This window comes from Solanum verrucosum, unplaced genomic scaffold (genome assembly GCF_900185275.1).
Source record: "Solanum verrucosum unplaced genomic scaffold, falcon-dt-bn FXZP01000434.1, whole genome shotgun sequence".
Taxonomy (NCBI): domain Eukaryota; kingdom Viridiplantae; phylum Streptophyta; class Magnoliopsida; order Solanales; family Solanaceae; genus Solanum; species Solanum verrucosum.
Genome location: NW_026019848.1, coordinates 336,463 through 356,542, shown reverse-complemented (window position 1 = coordinate 356,542; position 20,080 = coordinate 336,463). Strand labels below are relative to the sequence as shown.

Below are 20,080 nucleotides of genomic sequence, written 5' to 3'. Positions count from 1 at the left end.
ATTTCAAGTCAAATATACGTATATAGATGTTTTTTTGCTACCAGATACACTGAAATAGGGAGAGAGTTGAGCGAGAAAAAAGGAGGGAGACGAGATTTGTCTATGTATTCCAGATATATACAAATCATACTATATATATATATATATGTATATATATACTAGATACACGAGCGAGATAGGAGAGTGGCGAACGAAGTTTGTCTATGTATCCAAGATACATGCGGATCCACTTGCAATCCAGTGTATCTAGAACAAATTGCATCTAATTTTGATCCCATGTATCTCGAGATACATGTATTTGGACCGCCAAAATCTAGTAAGATTCGTAATGTTGAAAACGAGTGTGTATCTAAGTAATTAACTCCTGAACTATTAAAATTTCTGTAAATTACTCATTATTTATTACTAGCTTGGTTTGTAGGTTGGGCTAATTTTAGTTTTGGATCCGGATTCGTATATATAAAAGGGTCCAGATATTTAATACAGAAAATGGTCATATTTATTTAAAAAATTATTATATTATTCCTATGTTATAATTTTGGGTCATATATACCCTCACTGTTATATGTTTGTCATATTCCATTTTAATTATAGTTTGTTCAAATATACCTTTTACCCTTACAGAGATTCAAATATACCTTTTACCCTTACAGAGATAAGAGTACAAAGTAATTTGATGTGTTTGGTATTTGGGGGGTGGGGGGTTAATTTTCTCTTGTTTGTCAAAATATTTTGGAAATTTTTTTTCTGAGAAAATAAGGCCCTTAAAAATGAAAAGAAAACTTCTAATGAAAATTGAAATAAACAAATTTCGTAACTTTCAAATTAATTATCTCCTTCCAGCCACCCAACATCTCCAACCCCCGTCTCTTGACCATTCACCCTATCATAATGCTTTACTAATTACGTATAAAAGCTTATCGAATATATATATTTATTTTTTTCCTTAAACTAAACACAAATAAATAAATTTATTTATTTTATAAAAATATTTTTCGTCATACCAAACAAACCTAATACTAACTTTCATGCATCCCAACAGCTGGAGAGAGGAACATGGCTTTAGTCTAATTATGATATAGGAAGGTGCATGGCAAGATCTATAATTAATTATCACTAATAATATCTTGTGGTTATTTATAAATTGAATAATTTTTTAAAATTTATTAGGTGTAAAATGAAGATCTTTTATAAAAAAGATTTAAAAAAAACTAAAAAATCAAATTTCTCATAATTATGTGAGAAAATTGTTATTTTAAACAAACAAATAATTTATAAAAAAATCTATTTTCGTGTTCTAGATACGTGTGTTTGCTTTCCTAATCATTTTATTATTACTATTATTTCTCAATTATTTTAAGTTTGTGTTTTTTATTCATTGGACAGATCAAACCGCCACTTCATGTCTAGACAAATAATTTTGAAAAAAATAAGAAGATGAATAAACAATAAACTAAAAAACAAGGATGGGACACTATCTAAATCGCAATTGTACGACTTTGACCTTTCGAACTTTGGACTAAACTCAAATCCATGTTACACCAATTATAGTGACTTCACATCGTATGGGGACGGTTCTCGTGATATGATTGAGATTTCTTTATTTTGAAATAAATTTTTTTGATTCGAGCTTTTGAAATAAAAATAATTCGAAGGAGAGTGTCGTTCTTGGAAATGAGTCATGTAATATGCGATTTAATTTTAATCAACAAACTTCAATATGAGTACCAGACATCGAATGAGAAACCAATTAATAAAAAAATGAAAAAAACTATATATAGTTGCCCTAGGAAAAAATTGAACTTTTAGAATCTCTAGGTGGATGGCTTTGTTAAAAGAGCTCAACTATATATAATGCATATATGTCCACTAAAAGTTATTTGAAAAACAGTAAATAGAATCCAAATTAGATCATATCTCAATAGTCATGGATTAATTATTTTTTTAATATAAATGTTTGTTGTTTTGATAATTAACCCTAAACCCCAATGCTCAAACTTCAAACACTACACTTTGGAGTAATATTTCTCAATTATCTACATAAAAAAGGAAGAGTTTAATTTATTTAAACCGAAAACATATACTAATTCTGTTTTCAACTTAATTAACAACTTAAATATTTAAGTGAAATACTCACATACTTTGATATTGTAACAAAACAAATAAAAGATTCTAGATTCAAATCTCACCGTCACCCACAAAACACACACATCTTCTTTTACGCCTTAATTAATTAAAAATAAATTAGGTCCACATGTAAGTATGCATATAGTAATTAACTAATTACAAGTGTTTTTTCATAACTTTAACTTTCAGATTAGATAGTCATACACTTCAACAATTATCATTATCTAATGTATTTCGGGCCATAATAAGTAAATTTAGTAACCTAAAAAAAACATAAATGAGACATGTAATGAATTATAACAAGTCAAACTACATTGAAAGGGCAAAACTTTCTTATACTGATCAGTATATATAAGTTAAATCCAAAAGTTGGAAAAGGACAAAAACAACAACATTATAATTTTCTTTATGAAGGATAAGAAGAGAGTAAATGAGGAGGAAGACAAGAAGAATCTCTCCAAACCCTAGAATGTAACCTTAGAATTTCTTTTGCTTTTTCCTTGGTCTTTGAACAACTATCCACTTGAATCACCAAACACAACTTTGACACCACTCCCACTTGCAACATCTCTTGAAGAACCTTACAAGTTGCTGAAAATTTTGAAATGGAACAAAGTATCCTCACTCCTCTATCACTTGCTACTTGTGAAACCCTAAGTATTTTCTTGGAAACAATGGCTATTCCTGCCCCATGGTTCAATAACTCAGCCCGGCCCTCAGCGCAACTACAAAGTTGGTGTAAAATTGTAAGGATTAATTCACAAGATCTTCTTTCTATTGTATCAAGAAGAAGCTCAATTAGGGTTGATATAGCTCCAACTTCAATTGCTTTGATTCTATTTCTACCCCATGGACAAAGTTCCACTAGTAATTTAAGTGAAGCCTTTGTAGCTTGTTGTGAGATTAGTTTGTTATTCAAAAATAACAATATTTCTTTAAAATATTCTTGTTTTGCACCAATTAATTGGCATGGATCAGCCACATTGAATGCTGATTTTAATAGCATTATTGCATAGTCTCGAGATTGGTAATTCTCACATTTCAAGAAATACAATAAAGAATCTAAGAAAAGTTCGTCTCCATTGTCTTTGGAGACGAACTTTTTTAGGGTTTCATCGGAGGGATTAAGATGGAAAAGAATATCCAATGCTTCATCACTTGCCTTAGTAGTGAAGTACTCGAGTACAAGTGGTGTCTGACTATTATCACAACTCAACTTGTATGATTCGGAATCTTTTGGTGAAACAATGTCAGATGGCACGACTTTTTGTAAAAGGGTATCTCTGCCACTGATCCTGAACTCTGAATCTTGAATAAAAGCCACTTCTTGCTTCATTATAATTGAAGCTAAGAAATCTACAACCTCACATGATTGTAAACATTTCTTGTTGCTCTCACTTGCATGAACAATAGATTTAAGTTTCCTCAAGCAAGAAAGTTGCATTTCTTGGGATTGCATGGCTTCTTTAAGGAGTTTTAGAACATATGATTTTGTTACTTGAGACTTTGGAGTAGGAATCCTTTCAACACCATGGGAAGAATTCATGATGCACCAAGATTGGATCACACGACGAAGAGTGTGATTTGGGGTAAGATCCATGGTCAACAACTCTTGTTTGGTTATGGGACAAGTTGTGTTCTTGCACTTGAATAGCCATTTCTCTATGTTCTCCCTATCATAGGTTATTCCGGTTGATGTTGTAACCGGATCCCTCATTAGTTGCATTGATATTGGACAAAGGAAATAATCCGGAACTTCAACATCTTCCATATTAGTTGGTCGTGATCCCTCCACCCCTGATCAAATATTTTAGATTCGAGCTTGAGAATAAAGAATTTTTTTGCTCCTTGGTGGATTTATTCAAGATGAATATGAATTGATCGGATGGTTAAACAAAAAAGTTCATATTTGAAGAAGCAAAGAGATATATAGATCTCTTGAAGGAGGAATGGACCAAGTTTGTGAAGGGAAGGGGAAAAGGATACTAGTGTTTTGTGATGGGAATTAGTGATGATTTGTGTGGAGAAAAGAGGAAAATAGATACTTTGAACAAACCACAACTTTTTGGGAATCTATCTTACACGAATCTTATTAGTGAGGTCAACAAACTTTTGATATCGAAATGTTTAACCTAAAGAATGATATACCCTAAGGGAAAGGGAAAATAAAGTAATGTTTTGATGAATATAAAGAGAAACTTTTCAAGAGATTGAAGATATTGAAATGTTGGAAATGGATTTGTATGGAAAAAAGAGGAAAATTAGTTCATATATATACTATTTGTGAAGAGAAGTAATTAATGCGTGCAAATTGATAAAAGGAAAGAAAGTCAACACATGAAAATTCAGAAGAGAGAGAAAGTGAATCATGACAAGAAGTAAGGGGCTCTTAATGTACTTTTTCCAAGATTTTGGAAAAATTAAATAAATATAATAATTTGTAGTATTATTTTAAAGAAAATTACGAATTACTAAAAGGGAACAAAAAAGTGTTCATATTCTAATGGACGTACATATAGACTTATATACAAATAATTAAATAAATAAACACCTTTGCGTACTTAATTTTAACCTACTAGATTTAAGTGATTCATAAGATAGATCAGGGGGGGAGAGAGAGTATTAGCTACCATTTCGGATTATCTAATTACTATAATATTTATTAAATACATAAAATTACATTTTGTTTAGAAAAAAACTATTTTTTTTTCAAAATTATTTTTAAATTCACAATATATTGACTCTAAATAACGAAACTCAAGTAAAACTTGCATTATAATTGCATGAAAATTCATCATCCCTAAAACTAGGAATGACAAACGGGTCGGTTGTGGAACAAATTCACATAAACCTATAAAGCTTTCAACCCGCCTTCCTTCGCCCACCTCTGATTTAAAAAAAAGTATTATTTGAATCCACTCCGTTCTGCCACATTGGACAATTGTGGAGCAAATCCACATAAATCTACAAAATTTTGAACCCGCCTTCCTCCACCTCGCATCCCGGAGCAGAGCCACCTTGTGGTCAGGGGGTTCATTTGAACCTCATTCGACGTTGGAAAAGTATATTATTTATACATGATTAAATTTTTTTTTATGTATATATAATAGTTGTCGAATCTCTTTTCTCTTATTTATGTGTTTACTTCTCTAGATTTTGAACACCCTTAATGAAAATTCTGATTCCATCATTGCCTGCATCAAATTTTGAAAAAAATATTATTATTTGAACTCGCCTCGTTCTTCCCCATTGCCAAATCTACCGCAAATTTCATTAAAATCCTCAAACAATAATATTCAAAATCTTGTTTCCTATTTTGTAATTTCTCTTGGATAAGATAGGATAGAAAAGAAAATTGTAGAAAAATACAAAGAGACGACTTATTGGATGGGATGAATTAAATGTGTATGTGTGAGACACATTGAGGAAAGACTTTGGTGTCGGTTTGTGTGTTCATGGTTGAAGTGTTTCCTTATTGACCTTCTGAATTGATCTATTGCTTCGGAAAAAAGGGGGGGGGGGGGGAGGTAGCATTTTTTATTTTTTAATAAATGTGAAGATATTTAATTGGTTATAAAAGCAAGCTCAGAATAATATAATTATAATGAGAAGAAGGCAAGAAATGTAGATAAAAGAAAACTTTTCTTCTTATTCAAGTATATCTTACATGGAGAATGATAACTCTATTTATAAGTAGAGAAATCACTTCAAAGGCCACTTTGATGAATGCCAAGTTAATAGATATATCATTATCTCAAAATGGTTCATATCACCTTGGGAATACACATTCATGATAAGGATAAGTTCATGAATAAACTTAATGGACAATCCACTTAATTCAATGAATTTATAACATTCCCCCTTGAATGTCCATAGATAATGTGCCTCGTTAAAACCTTACTAGGAAAAAAATCCTGTGGGAAAAAATTCTAGCGAAGGAAAAAGAGTACACATATCTTTTGATACACATTATTTAATTTGTTGCCTCATTAAAAACCTTGCCAGGAAAACCCAGTGGGATAAAACCTCAGTCAAGAAAAAAAGAGTGCAACGCTTATAATACTCACCCTAATTAAAACATCACTTAATTTCTTGTGATGATGTCATTCAATCTTATATACCAACTTCTCAAATATTGCCAGTGTCTTTGTGATCAAATCACATTCACGAAGATGTTGCGTGATTAAACTCATCTAGATATATCATTTTCTGGTTTCATGGATATGATGAGGCTTTGAGCTTAGCCGAATACATTCTTGAAAATCACTCTATTCGTGACCTCGTTATTGCAAGTAATTAAATTGCTCATTCAACTTGTTTATAACAATAATCATCTTGTGGACACTTTCATTTGCAATTGATTATCTTGTAGAATAACTTCAAATAAATGTCTTTGATGTCATTTAAACGTCTTCTCGTTGGGGAGGAGTAGAATCTTGCCAGTAAATTTACTACAAAACAGATATCTGATAGAGTATTGTTAGCAAGATGCATTAGTGTCCTGATTGCACTAAGATATGGAGTTTCATCTCCAAGAAGCTCTTCATCATTCTTTTGAGATCAAAGTGAATATTTATGTCAAGCGATCTCATAGTCATTGTGGTACTCAATGAATGTGATTTATTCATATAAAATCGCATCAAAACTTTTTTGTGTATGTTGATTGATGGACAAATATTTCATTCGTCAAATCCTCAATCTGTAGGTCAAGACAAAATTGTCTTACCAGGATCTTTTCATTTTAAATTCCCTTCTCAAACACTCAATAGCTTTTGAAAGTTCTTTAAGAGTGTTAATAATATTCAAGTCATCAACATACACAACTATTACAACAAATTCAGATCCTGACCTTTCCATAAAAATGCAAGGACAATTAGGGTCAATCTTTTTGTACCATTTTCTTCCTTGATTATTTCAATCCATATAAGAATTCTTGAAGCTTTTTTGAAAAAGTTTCTTTCAAACTTTTATATGTTTCAGACACCTTGATTGCTTCAAGAATTTTCATATAACCTTCAGTATTGTCTAGCTAGACATGATAATAATCATTATATGCATTCAAGTTTTCACATATTTTCAGATCAAAACAAATCTCATTGCATCCACCATAGGAAAAAACATCTCCAATAATGTCAGGATTTTTGCGATAAACCTTTATTGCCCAAGGCACAAGCCGTACTTGATATCTTACGGTTATACCATCGCATAATAATTTATTTGTATCCCACTGACATTATACCTTGATTTATGGACTATCAATCTAAAACATCACTTTTCTAAGTGAAACAAAATATACTTGAATTATGCATTATACTTGATCAATCATTTATCTGTCCACACCATATGACATATTTGAATTCAAAATCCTCGTCACAATTTATATCATTGAGCGCTACTTCATATCAAATATACCGTCGACAGTTATTTTATATCGATTCCAATATGACATAACTTATCGAGATCTCTTCATTTTTTAGGTACCTAACCCTTTTCCAAGATTTTATGAAGTGTTATGTCGTGGTGCTCTTTTATAGCACTTGTCTCATTATCATGACCATATTGATCATTTGCTCCTCTCCTTCTTCAAAGAATTTTATATTTGGAACCGGTTGATCTATTACGCTTCAGGGGTATCATAGACTCTGTCCTTCAAGGACTTCTCATTGGAGCATTTGCAGCTGAATTTAACATAGGGTCAGTAAATTCATCTTGCATTAGATTTGCAATACTACGCAAATGAATTATCACTTGAACTTCAAGTTCACATTTTCTTTTAACGAGGATCTAGATAATTCATAATTAATCTCACACATATTTTTCAGCTTTCAGTCATCTCTCCCCCTAATGTTAGAAAATCTAATATTCGTCCCAATCTTATTTGAGATTTCATCTTTGTGCGTGGTGGAGCAATTAAATCATAACCACACATTCAACGTTTAGATGAAATTATTTGGTTCCTGACCCTGAACCAATTTCGATAGGGGACTTTTGTTGGCTTGATGCATACAAGTGTTGCTACATGTTAAATAAATTCATCTCATACCGATTTTTTTTGGGAGATTTGTTTTTATAATTAATGGTTTAGCTATAATTGGAGGCATACAATTTCTTCTAAACCAACGAGCATTATCTATAATTTCATAATTTGGAACTATGCTCTTAATTTAACAATTCGAGCAAACAACCTTACAAACACCAGTTTGTAAGTTGACAACAAAGCACATGTGTGACCATCGCATAGATCCATCTATCATATAATTATAAATGGTCCACATGGTAGGTGAATGAACCCATATTCACCTTTTTATGTGTTCCAAAAATCTCAGGGAGTACAATCTCAACCTTAGCTGGTACAATGATACAATGATCAAATTATCAGAGAACAAACAACACAAGAGAATTCTTGAAGAATATTTGATTTCTTCAGTATATAACTATGTGAATTCTCAATTATTTTTGCATCATATTTTAATCGGAATGGCCAACTGATCTTTATTTTAGTACACTTACAACTTACTTTTGCATGTGATTTCATCAGCATGTCCATGTTTGTGTGCAACAAACAAGAGGAAAAATGGGTAATCTTTTACATAAATATTTATAACCCGCTTCGGTTGGTAGTAATCTGAAGATATTAAGTCTTTTCATGAGTTATAGTCCTAATATTTCTTTTCAATTTATCTGAAACTTAAAAAGTTTCTTTTGAGACTTACTAAAGCCCCAATATTATTCCTCTGGCAATAACACATCGTTAGAGCTTGTAATTAATTTTTGTGTACTATCACATATTTCATGACACCATCCATATGGTGAGCATCTCCTTCAAGGAGAAAATTATATTATTATTGTCATGGTCAAAATTATTACGAGCAAGACATGTTTCTTGCTTTACTTTTGTTGTACCATAGGTACACAACCAATGACAAATTAAATTTGTATTGCCACACAATAATATTATTTTGATCATGGCCACAACCTTTATAGGCAAGGATTATTTCTTTCTTTTACCCTTTCGGTAGTTCACAATAAACATACCATAATATTTATAACGTATAAACGTACACGATCATTGACTATTCCTGCCAAATAAAATTTATTTATTTCTCTCAATCCTCCCGTAGAGGTGGGTTGTGACATATTTTCAACCATACATGAATATGTTCTTATTCATATTTTTTCTTCATATCTTGCCACATTCACTTTTAAGAATATGGCCAAACATTCACATGCTTATTACAAGTCACAATCTCTTCATGAGTTGACCATAACCATTTATATATACATGTCATACCTTTATATTTGACATATTTACATGACTCACCTCAACATCACTTTGAAAGATAAAGTGCACCATCACTTTATATTTTTTCTTTTGATGGAGGATTTACGAACTTGAACTTATCAAATTAGGTCGCACGATAACCGTGTGTCCAATCACCTTTCATGCCATTTTGATGATAAAATTATTTTCACAGTTTGAAGGACTATTTGAAGAACTCATATTATTCTTCCTTTTATAATTACCACAATGATGACTATTATAATTATGTTCCTCCACACTCTTATTCATACATTCAATCCTTTGTAGTCTTTCAGACTTATTATTCACTGCTACCATATTCATACGATAGAATGGAGCAAATCAAGTGGTGCGTTTCAAAGTTATCATACATTGCTACCACATTGTTTTCAAGGAATGGAGCAAATTCAATAGGATGAATTTCATGGCCTTTCATCAAAGCCTTAGTCATCATTATATAATCACTATGTTGCATTGACTCAAACTCAATGTCTTACCCATATAAGGCGTGTTAGGCCATAATTCTATGGGACTTAAACCCAATCCTTATCATCATGGTGCATCAAAACTCAAATTGATGTCTTACCCTCTTGGTGCGATAGAATATGAATCTACCGTCTTATCCTCAAACAATTTTCATTATGGTGCATCTGACTTTAACCTGATGGCTTACCCTTTTGGTGCGATGAAACTTGAATCCACCGTCTTATCCTTAACCAACGATATAATAGACCGAAGTACAATTGACTCACCCTCTAAGTCTTTCAAAATAATCAAAATAATATTCAAACTCAAGCTACTAAAACTTTATACCTTCTTCTTGAGTGCCAACTGTACCCAAGTGGATTTGTTTTTTATCAACTTTTACTGCAGCTTGCCATGCCATATTTTTAAAGTAGACTTAGTTTTCAAAGTGCTTTCTCCTGTGTCACTTTCTGCTTTTAACTACTGGAAATTGTTGAGTGGTCTGCTCCATCAATTAGGAGCCAGAGGCATGACTACTCGATGATCCAGGAACCACCTTTCTAGCAATTTTCTCTTTTGACTCATCGATGTCAGTTAATGGCATTGGATGTACACTATAACTCAAACTCTCAATGGCTAGAGTCTCGTACTGATAACGTGTTATAAAAGCAAACTCAGAATAATATAATTATAAAGAGAAGAAGGCAAGAAATGTAGATAGAAGAGAACTTTTCTTCTTATTCAAGTGTATCTAATTACATGGAGAATGATATCTCTATTTATAAGTAGAGAAGTCACTTCAAAGGCCACTTTGATGAATGCCAAATTAATAGATATATCATTATCTTATCCCAAAAGGGTTCATATCACCTTGGGAATAGGCATTCATGATAAGGATATATAAGTTCATGAATAAACTTAATGGACAATCCACGTAGTTTAATGGATTTATAACAAATATAAAATTTAGGAAAAATAAAGAGAAGATTTTAAAAATTTATGATATAAAATATAATATTTATCCTTCTTTCTATTTTGGCATTTTTATTTTTATTTTTTTACTATTAACCCTAAAAGAATGGACAATTTTTTTTTGCTTATAGGTAGATATAGAATCAACGGACAATGCTTGATCATATTTTCGAATCCTATCAATTTTTATTGTAATTATAAATCACTTATTAAGGTAAAATGAAAAGTTAGAAGTTAAATTATTATTGAATATAAATAAACACTTTATTCATCTATGTTTGGCCTGATATATCCCTTAAGAAACAAAAGATGTATAAAACAATAATTTTCTTATATTACTTTTGATTATTATAAGTCATCTTGTTACTCATTAGGAAATGAATTGGAATCAATCAATACTTAATAATAAGAATAAAACATATATAAAATGATAAATTATTTCTTGATTTCTCAAAGTGATCAAGTAAATTAAATTATATTTGTTTTTAATATTGTGAATAAGTAAAAATATGAACGGATAAAATGTTATCTTTTTGTGATGGATTAAAAATGTATCAAATAAACTGAAACGAGAAGAAGAGAGTATTATTTTTTATTAGTTGTACGTACTTTCCAATACATTTATATATCAAGTTATCTACTAATTTCACAGGTCAATCCTCAATAAACCAACGTGAAACAACACAAGCTGCCATGCTGGGTGTGGTCCCTCGCATTTCATGGTATAGTATTCAAGATTTCGGGATGATGGTGTACTATTATAAAAATGTGAATTTAATCGGTTAGATATATTTTAAGTTTGTATCATTGAAAATAGTTAAAATTTTAAAATTATAGGTTCAAAATTGAATTGCTTAATTAATTAAAATGCTAAAAGTGCTACCAATAACCACTTAGAGAAGTGTTACCCAATTTTAGAAAGAAAAATAATACATGATAGATATAAAATTCAAAATTTTAATCTCACTGAGAGATGCACCCAATCATCATCGCATTATATGATACTTCGATTGCGGGTTCACATATCTATATTTAACAAAAATTAAAAAATATAACACTTTTATATATGATTTCAGGAGGGGAGCATTGGTTCACGTGAACCGATGACCCTCTCCTGCATACGCCTCTGAATTGGTAGCTGCCTTAATTTTTTAATGACATAATATATTATACATACATAAATTTAATTCTGTTTTAATCGATAATGTTACATTCTGAAATTTTGATGATTTAATAAATTATGGGATCTAATTCCATAAAAGATTGAGAGTGTCACAACTGCATTGGTTGGTGTGCGACTACAGAGGAACGTACCTCAATCAATGGCGTTACATTAGGTTGTTTGTCCATCTTATATTAGTCATGTTGACGAGAGATAAGAACCTAGTTTTTGCATGGAAGAAATTACACACAGTAAAAATCATTCTCTCTAAGTAAATATTCTAAGTAGAGTGATCAATTGGTAAGTAATTATTTCAATTTTGAATATGCATATATTTAGATATTTCAATTCGTTTCCATTGTGTCATCCAAACACTTCAGCTTATAAAATTATCATCTAAACATTTCAAAAATTATATGCAACATCAACGTCAAGTATTCATAAGACAGTGAAAACGAATTAGAGTGTTTAATTGTCAGTTAAGATCAAGTTAACTTGTCAAGATATATACTTTCAAAATTAAAATATTTATTTGTTAGTCAAACATAAATTTAAATGTTTAGATGAATTATGCCTTTTTAATTATTTTTTCTACTTCTTTTTTTGAGCATTTAAGTGATCCATTATAAAAACATATTTTAAAGATATAATTTGATCGAATTCAACTGATTGCTTGCCTGTTTTTTCTGACTTGCAATTGTCAAAAAAAGAAATCATAATACAGAACTTATACATGTGGTGGTTTATATATATATATTAATGACCTAATTATGTACTACATATATTTTTTTAACACCGTGAAGAAATTTCGTAGAAGGTATGCTATATTATAAAAAGGAAAAGACTTAAATATGTTATTTTATTTATGACATTCGTTAAAAGTTTGATTTGTCTAGCTATATCATTTTTGTTCGAGAAAAAAAGGCTCGTTCATGCCATTATTTGTTGACTGAAGTGAGATAGATGAATTTTCACTGAACAAAAATGAGTTTTCACTAAACAAGAACAACAACAACAATAATACAATAACACATCACATATCCCCAATCATGTTCCGCACAACACACACGTTCATCATCATCTATTTCTATCCCTACATAAATTTAAAAAAAAATTGCCCTGAGGAAGACAACTAATGAAATGAAATGATGCTAGGAAACACTGAATGGCCTGGAAACATACATCTAGAAGAGATGCATGAATATTCACAATAGCAACAAATTTAAGGAGTAAAGATGAACTTTTGATTTGTAGATAGGCGTTTCAATTTATCACCCAAACCTATCTCTGCTCACATGCATACGTAAATATACTCTTCTTTTTTATTAGACTAAGTGAAAAGATCATTATACATCTCCACGTGCTTTCTAGCCATGTCTAAATATAGAAAATAATGAATTAACACAGAGAAAATCGATAAGATCTTAAATAAGGACAAATCTAATTGCAAAAGAAAAATGCATAATATGTAGCATCAATCCACCACTGCCATCCATCTGTTGCCCCCGAGATGCATGAAGTTTTGAGGTGCGTGGGAAATGTTTGAATGACACGTAAGCCAAAAAGAATAGGTCCTTAGTTTAGTTAAAGTGTGTCTCTGGATTTCGATCATAGTCTAAGAGGTACTTATGCCTTATCCCAACTTTAAATCCTTCAAATGTAAAATGCCTTTTCAAAATTCCCTTTTTTCATGATAAATCTAGATCTAGTTAAGTTGATTGCAGTAACATCTCGCAATTTGAAATAAATAGGAAGAAGCCAATAATTGGAAATAATCAATTTTGGAAAGAATGAAAATCTGGAAATTTTGTTAAGTTAGGAAAAAGTGAGTTTTTGGTCAACTTCAAACAATCATAACTTCTAGTCCGGGATGAGTTAGGAGCACTTCCAGATATGGTAGGAAATATCTTGAAATGATATTTCCAACGCTGTCAAGTTTGTGTGATTCCGAGTTTATATGAGTGAGATACGCCCATCGAAAGTTGGGTTGTTCAACAAGGAAATGTCCAATCCGGATTTTTTGAAGGGTATTTCAGTCTTTTCCTTATCCAATTAATTAAATTTGTTCCTGTAAATTAAGGGTCTAAACTGAAATTGGTCAGTTTTACGCTTTTGGAAAAGAGTTAGGGTTTTAGAGAAGAGGAAAGAAGAGGAGAAAAGAGAAGGAGAAGCAAGGAAATCATCAAGTTCGTCGAGTTTAGCTAGTGGATTTCGTCGGGGGTGATCCCTACAAGGTATGTGAGATCACATAGCATTGGGTTAGTTCACCCACATGCCAAGCATGTTTAATTCAACGTATTTTTGTCCTAAAAAGATTGAGAATTTGATGTTCTTGATAATTGTTCTTAAATTGATTTCGTTCTTGAATATGAGTTGAGATTAAGGAGTTTCTTGATATTAAAGTGTTGATTCCTTGAGTTGTATGAGTTACATTTTATGTATATACCTTGGGTATCTAATTCTAAAGTGAATTTGAGAAAAAGAATCGATTAAAATCGATTTAAGCTCAGAAAACGAGACCAAAAGTTTGTCAGATTTTTTACTAAGGAACAGGTGGCGCGACACACCCACATAGCGCCAGGAAGGCTGGGGCGGCATGCCAACAGTGCGCCAGATTTGAGCCCCAGTGAGTTGGGGTTGGCGCGGCGCACCCGGGATGTGCCCAAATCATTGTTTTTCACTAGTTTTTGTCGTTTAGCCTATTTAAGTCTTTCTAAAGTGTACTAACACTTTCCATTGATTCTGACTACTCTAAATGACTTCTAAACATCTAGAAATCATCCAGAAACATGAATCATAACCTTGAATCCATAAATTCAAATTCAAGGAAAGTCAAGAGCCAAGTCTAGGAAGTTCTTAGAGTCTTTTCAAGAAGTCTTTTGCAAATGCTTTTAACTTTATTTTAAGACTTAAAGTTCAAGTTGAGTAAAGAGTAAAGATTGAAGTTCATTTCTTATAAAGTATATGGGGACTATGTATTCTCAAAGAGTTTAAAATGTTTTCACATTTAAATAAGAACGGAAACTGAGATTTCCAAAGAGCCTTTGAGCTAGTTTTCAGAAAAAGAGTAATCGCTTTCTAAATGAAGCAAGAGAGGAAACTTTGATTTCCAAGATAGTCTTTGAGCTAAGTTTTTGAGCAATTATCTCAAATTACAGAAATAGTATGTTTTTTAAACATAAGAGCTAGTATCATATTTTGGGAGTAGTATTGAGCACCGATATGGGGGAGAGTTCAGACAACTCACAGCCCCCATAAACCATGTAGCCATCATGGTTAGAAAAGGGTCATATTTTTTAGATGATTCCTTCAGTGCTTTTTAGCATAGACTAGTAGATCCACGTAGTAGTTCAGGTTCTATACCCCCGGCAAGGTATAGGACGGCCCTGACAGTGTGAGACAAAACACTATATCATCACGATAGCTCTTAAGTGATGGTTGTTGGTTAGAGAAACTCCCACAACAGTACTTTGTATTTTCATGTATGTACATCAGAAATATTTGTATTTTTATATACAAACATAATTCATATTGTATCTTTGCATACATACAGAGTTATTATTGTATTTCTAAATGCATAGAGTTGAAAACCATGTTTTAAAGCTTTTCTTTATACTGCATTTATATACACTGCTTTTTATTGAAATCAGTTGAGTTGAGTTGAGCCAGGTAAGTTCTTTAGTTCCTTTCAAACTTATGTTGGCACCCAATTTTGACCCTCCCTGATAATAATTAATTTCCGAGTTTCTTAATGTTCAAATGATTTAAAATAATTGACTTTATAAAATTCAAAATATTTTTCAAGTTAGTTTTAAATGGTTTGTCACTTTTTATAATTTTTAAATAATATGTGTATACTTTTGAACTTTATAAATATTCAAAAATCGTCTCAAAAATATTTTGTTTAAATAAATCTTTGGTTAGTTTGTGTAGTTATTTAATAGTTTACAATTTTGAGTTAATTATTTAGTTTGTAATTAAATTAATTATTATATAATTATGTGTCTAATTAGTATATTTTATGAATGTTCGAAAATTGTTTCAAAAGGATTTTAGCTTTATTTAAACATTTGGTTATTTAGTCGTTTACATTGTTAAATTAATTAGTTTATAATTAAGTTAATTATTTTATTTCGTTAAGATTAAAAAGCTCATAAATTATTTATATTAATACATGTTATTTTGTTGTTAGCCGAATTCGCCAATTTAATTCAATTCGGCTAAATTTTCAACTTGAATTTGGTTACAATTGTAATTCAATAGTATTAGATAATTGAAAATATAACCAATACCCATCTTAGCCTCCAATTCTTTTAAGACCCAAATTTGGGCCATTTTGTCAATCCAAATTTGTACCCAGTAGCCCACAATCCCATGTTCTTTTCCAATTTTCTAGCAACACAACATACATACAATACATACGCCTAACCAATTCTCTCAAACCTCAATTCGGCCGATCCATTTTCCATTCCCAGCCCACTCCCTCAGTCCCCTTTAATTTTTTCGGCCCAAACCCACTTCTAAACGACCCGATCCAATCCCCTTTTCCCTTCTAATCCTAGCGAAAGCAACAACTGTACGGGAGAAACCCAGAAACGTTTCTAGTCTTCCAACGTTAAACAACGACACCAACATCAGCGATTCCAAAAAGGAGAACCAGCGAGCAGTGACAAAATTCCAGCAGTCCAAGGCGTATAGCAGGACAGAGCACGCGCTTTTCCCCCTTTCCGCTTTCGGAATGGGGCGAAAACCTCTCGGTGAAAGAGTTTGAGTTTTTGAATTTTGAATTGGGCCTTTGTTTGCCTGATTTTAGGTCCGTTTCTCCCTATTTCTGAATCCCATTTCTCCCTTCTATATATTTCGTTTTGTTGTTCACTGGGAAGGGGGGATTTTTTTTGGTGAAAATTTTTGGAGTAAAAAATACGAAGACAACTTGAGAAGAAATATTTCAAAGACATACTAAGAACATATTTTGAAAGAGACGAGATAATAGTTTTGGCGTTTTGGGTTCAAGTTTCTCCCCAGATTTTCGTTTGGTTGTTTGTATTCGAGTTTTTGTGGTAGGAATAGCGGCTCCTTGCTCGGTTTTGTCTCAAATCGCTGCCCTCAAAAAGGTAAAAATCCCAATGAATCTTAGCGTACCGGAGATAATATTCTTTCCAGTGATGTCTTTAAGTTATCCTCTGCTCTTTTTGTTTACTGCTTGGGTCTTTTTTTTTTTGAGAATTTCAGTGTGTATTTTAGGCAAGCATGTCTCCAAAGTGTGTTGACAATATGAGTTTTTTATATATATATTAAGGGCCTTAGGGTTCACTGTTCAGTGTGTTTGATTAGGCTTATTCTACTCTTGGTCTAGTGGTGTTTGTTTTTCAATGATAATTTATGCATATCCCCTACCTCTATTGATTCGAATAAATGTTGAGATGTGTTCCAGGTCGATCTTGTGATTTTAGTATAACCCAAACTCATTTTAGAGAGCATACTTTAATTTCTGCTTGTGAGCCATACCTTTATTGAGGTTACTTCGAGTTTGAATGTTGTTGTTTGCTTATTCGGTTTGGTTTCATAGTTATATGACTTGAATATGGTTGGGTGAATCTTAAAGTATATTTTTGAGACGATTTTCATATTTATAACTCGATATCCTACTTGTTTCTTTAAATAGTTTATCTCATTTAGTCTCAAATTTCTCTGCCCGTATTGGTTTTTATCCTTATTTGTTGACATTTTGTGATAGCGCTTCATGTCAGACGTCACGTTCTCCATTCGTGTACCTCGAGTTGGGTGAATGGATCAAGACGTCAAGGTTTTAGATCTCATCTTATGTCTGTAGTGCTTTCATTTTAAACCTTTTACCTATGAGGATCGATTCTGTGTAGTTTTTCTTTCTGTCCGTTTCCTCTTTTAGGTTTACTGTGTCTTTTAAGCTCTCTGTAACAATTGGTTTTCATAGGTTTGTTATTTTTTTTTAAAAATAAATGCAGAATGATGTAGTGAGTCCTTTCCTTGTTGAGGTTGCTCATTAACGTGGTTTTCAAGTCCCCTATACTATGTGTGTGTCGGCTTACATTTTCCAAATTGAAAGTGAGTTGGGAAGGCACGTGAGAGGTGAAGTGTTGCAGCATATGATAGTTTAATTTTTTTTGAAGTAGCCGGTCTTTTCCTTTTCTTTTTTTTTGTGAAAATGGGTTTGTTTATTTTATGAAGAAGTGAATCAATAATGTTATTCTTATTTGAGGGTCGTTATCTTCATCGTCTTAGCCCGTTTTATTGATCATGTTTGTGAACAAATGACTAGTTATTCTCTTTGTTAGCACTGGTAGTGTAAATAGAATATGAATCATGGCCAAAAACAAAAATAATAATAAATATGTTCATCATGCTTAAACTAATCTTGTAGTATTGATCTTCATTAGCATACATGACATACTTGCCTGCTATCCAAGTATCTTATTCCCAATATATTATGACAATGCTTTCTTCGTTTATATTTTATATATATATTTGATGCCCATTAAATCATCATTTCCTCATTATTAATTGTATAAAATGTGGCACCCCCCCCCCCCCCTTCTTTCCCTTTTCTCTTTAATATACTAACCTATATTCTTTTTGTCGTTGCATGTGAAACTTGTCCGGGTCCTTATGGACCCTATCCTTGCATTTTTCTTTGGGCCATGGAGGCCCAATTCTATTTTATCCGAGTCAGCCTGCCATAAAAATCGACGAACAGGCTCCGAAGTTGAAAATATGCGGTAGATCGGAAGATTGAAAAGATTGGGTCAAAGGCCTAATCTTTATAAAAGATTGTATTTTGTTATTTTGGGCCTAAGCCCTTGTCCTTTTAATTGCTATTATTGTGTTAGTTTAAGACAGGTGGAAGAATTGGGTCTAGGTCCAAAAGATAGAAAATACTTCTATTATGCTAGAATAGGACAGGTACAAATGACTTAAATGTGCCAAAGGCCCAAAACGAAAATGGGCCCAAATACTGGCCCAGGCGGACAGGAAAACAAGATTTGGGCCCAAACCTCTTTCCCTCTTAATTTTTATCATGTTTATTTACTCGTTAATATTTGTCATTAATCTTAGGATCAACAATTCAAATCCCCGAAAGATGTCCATTTCGCTTAAAATTTTTTAACTAAACCAGTCATCTCTTAACAAGACTTAAACAAATAATTTTGTAAGATAACTCACTTAGATAATATTTAAATATTTCCCTTTTTCCCCTTTAAAATAGTTCTAATTATAAAATAGTTCAATTTTGCAAATTAAGCTAAGTCAAAATTATTTTAGCTAAATAATTAATTGCCGGATAACCGCGTATTAGCGGGCATTTCGGGTGCATTTAAACCCTTCCCGAAATGCTAATAAGAACCCCCGAACCCCTTTAAGATTTTCACTATATTCCTGTTTTAATCTGTTGAAAATAAATAGTTTTCTTAATTTTCCTTTAAAAATTAAGTAGCGACTCTTAAACCAGTCCAAAATCTATTTTTAAATAAAATAGCTTATGTCTTATTTTAGAATTTCCCTCGCATACTCGTATATTCAATGTACTGATTCCATTTAGCCTGCATCTTATTATGATGCAGACACATGTAACCAGGATCAACATCCAGTGTATCGTTGATCCAGTTGAGCACTCAAAGTCAGTTAGTGAGCCTCTTTGCTTTATGGAGGCTCCCTTGGTTATGTTTTGATTTATTGCTTGTTTATTTCAGTTGTTAGGATGATCGGGGGTCTTGTCCCGACATCCCTCAGAGTTTAAAGGCTTCATAGACAGAGTTAGTTGATGTTAGTTCATGAGTCTTTACTTTTCCTTTTCAGTAAGTTAAGACTTGAGTTGCCACTTTGGCAGTGAATGTTGTTATAATAGATACTAAGTTATTTATTGAGCAGTTCAGTTTATTAATTTAAAGTATATTTATCTTGTGTAACGTCTTCTGCTGAGTAAGAAAGCCAGGCCAACGGTTCGCTTGGGGACATCAATGGTTCTCGAGTGTCGGCCACGTCCAGGGTGTAGGCTCGGGGCGTGACAAACTTGGTAT

General features: G+C 32.1%; 2 protein-coding genes across 2 annotated transcripts in view; both read right to left on the bottom strand.

Moving 5' to 3' along the window:
- The window catches only part of LOC125817435 (serine/threonine-protein kinase Nek5-like), a 200,868-nt gene that overhangs the window by 89,451 nt on the left and 91,337 nt on the right, over window positions 1–20,080 (bottom strand). The gene's annotated exons all lie outside the window — the stretch shown is intronic.
- On the bottom strand, window positions 2,513–3,940 carry LOC125817697 (E3 ubiquitin-protein ligase PUB23-like). The gene is made up of 2 exons (XM_049497250.1): window positions 3,418–3,940; window positions 2,513–3,360 (listed from the first exon to the last, which is right to left on the bottom strand). Exons 1-2 carry the CDS (start codon window positions 3,896–3,898, stop codon window positions 2,534–2,536), a joined length of 1,308 nt encoding a protein of 435 aa, XP_049353207.1. The 5' UTR covers window positions 3,899–3,940; the 3' UTR covers window positions 2,513–2,533.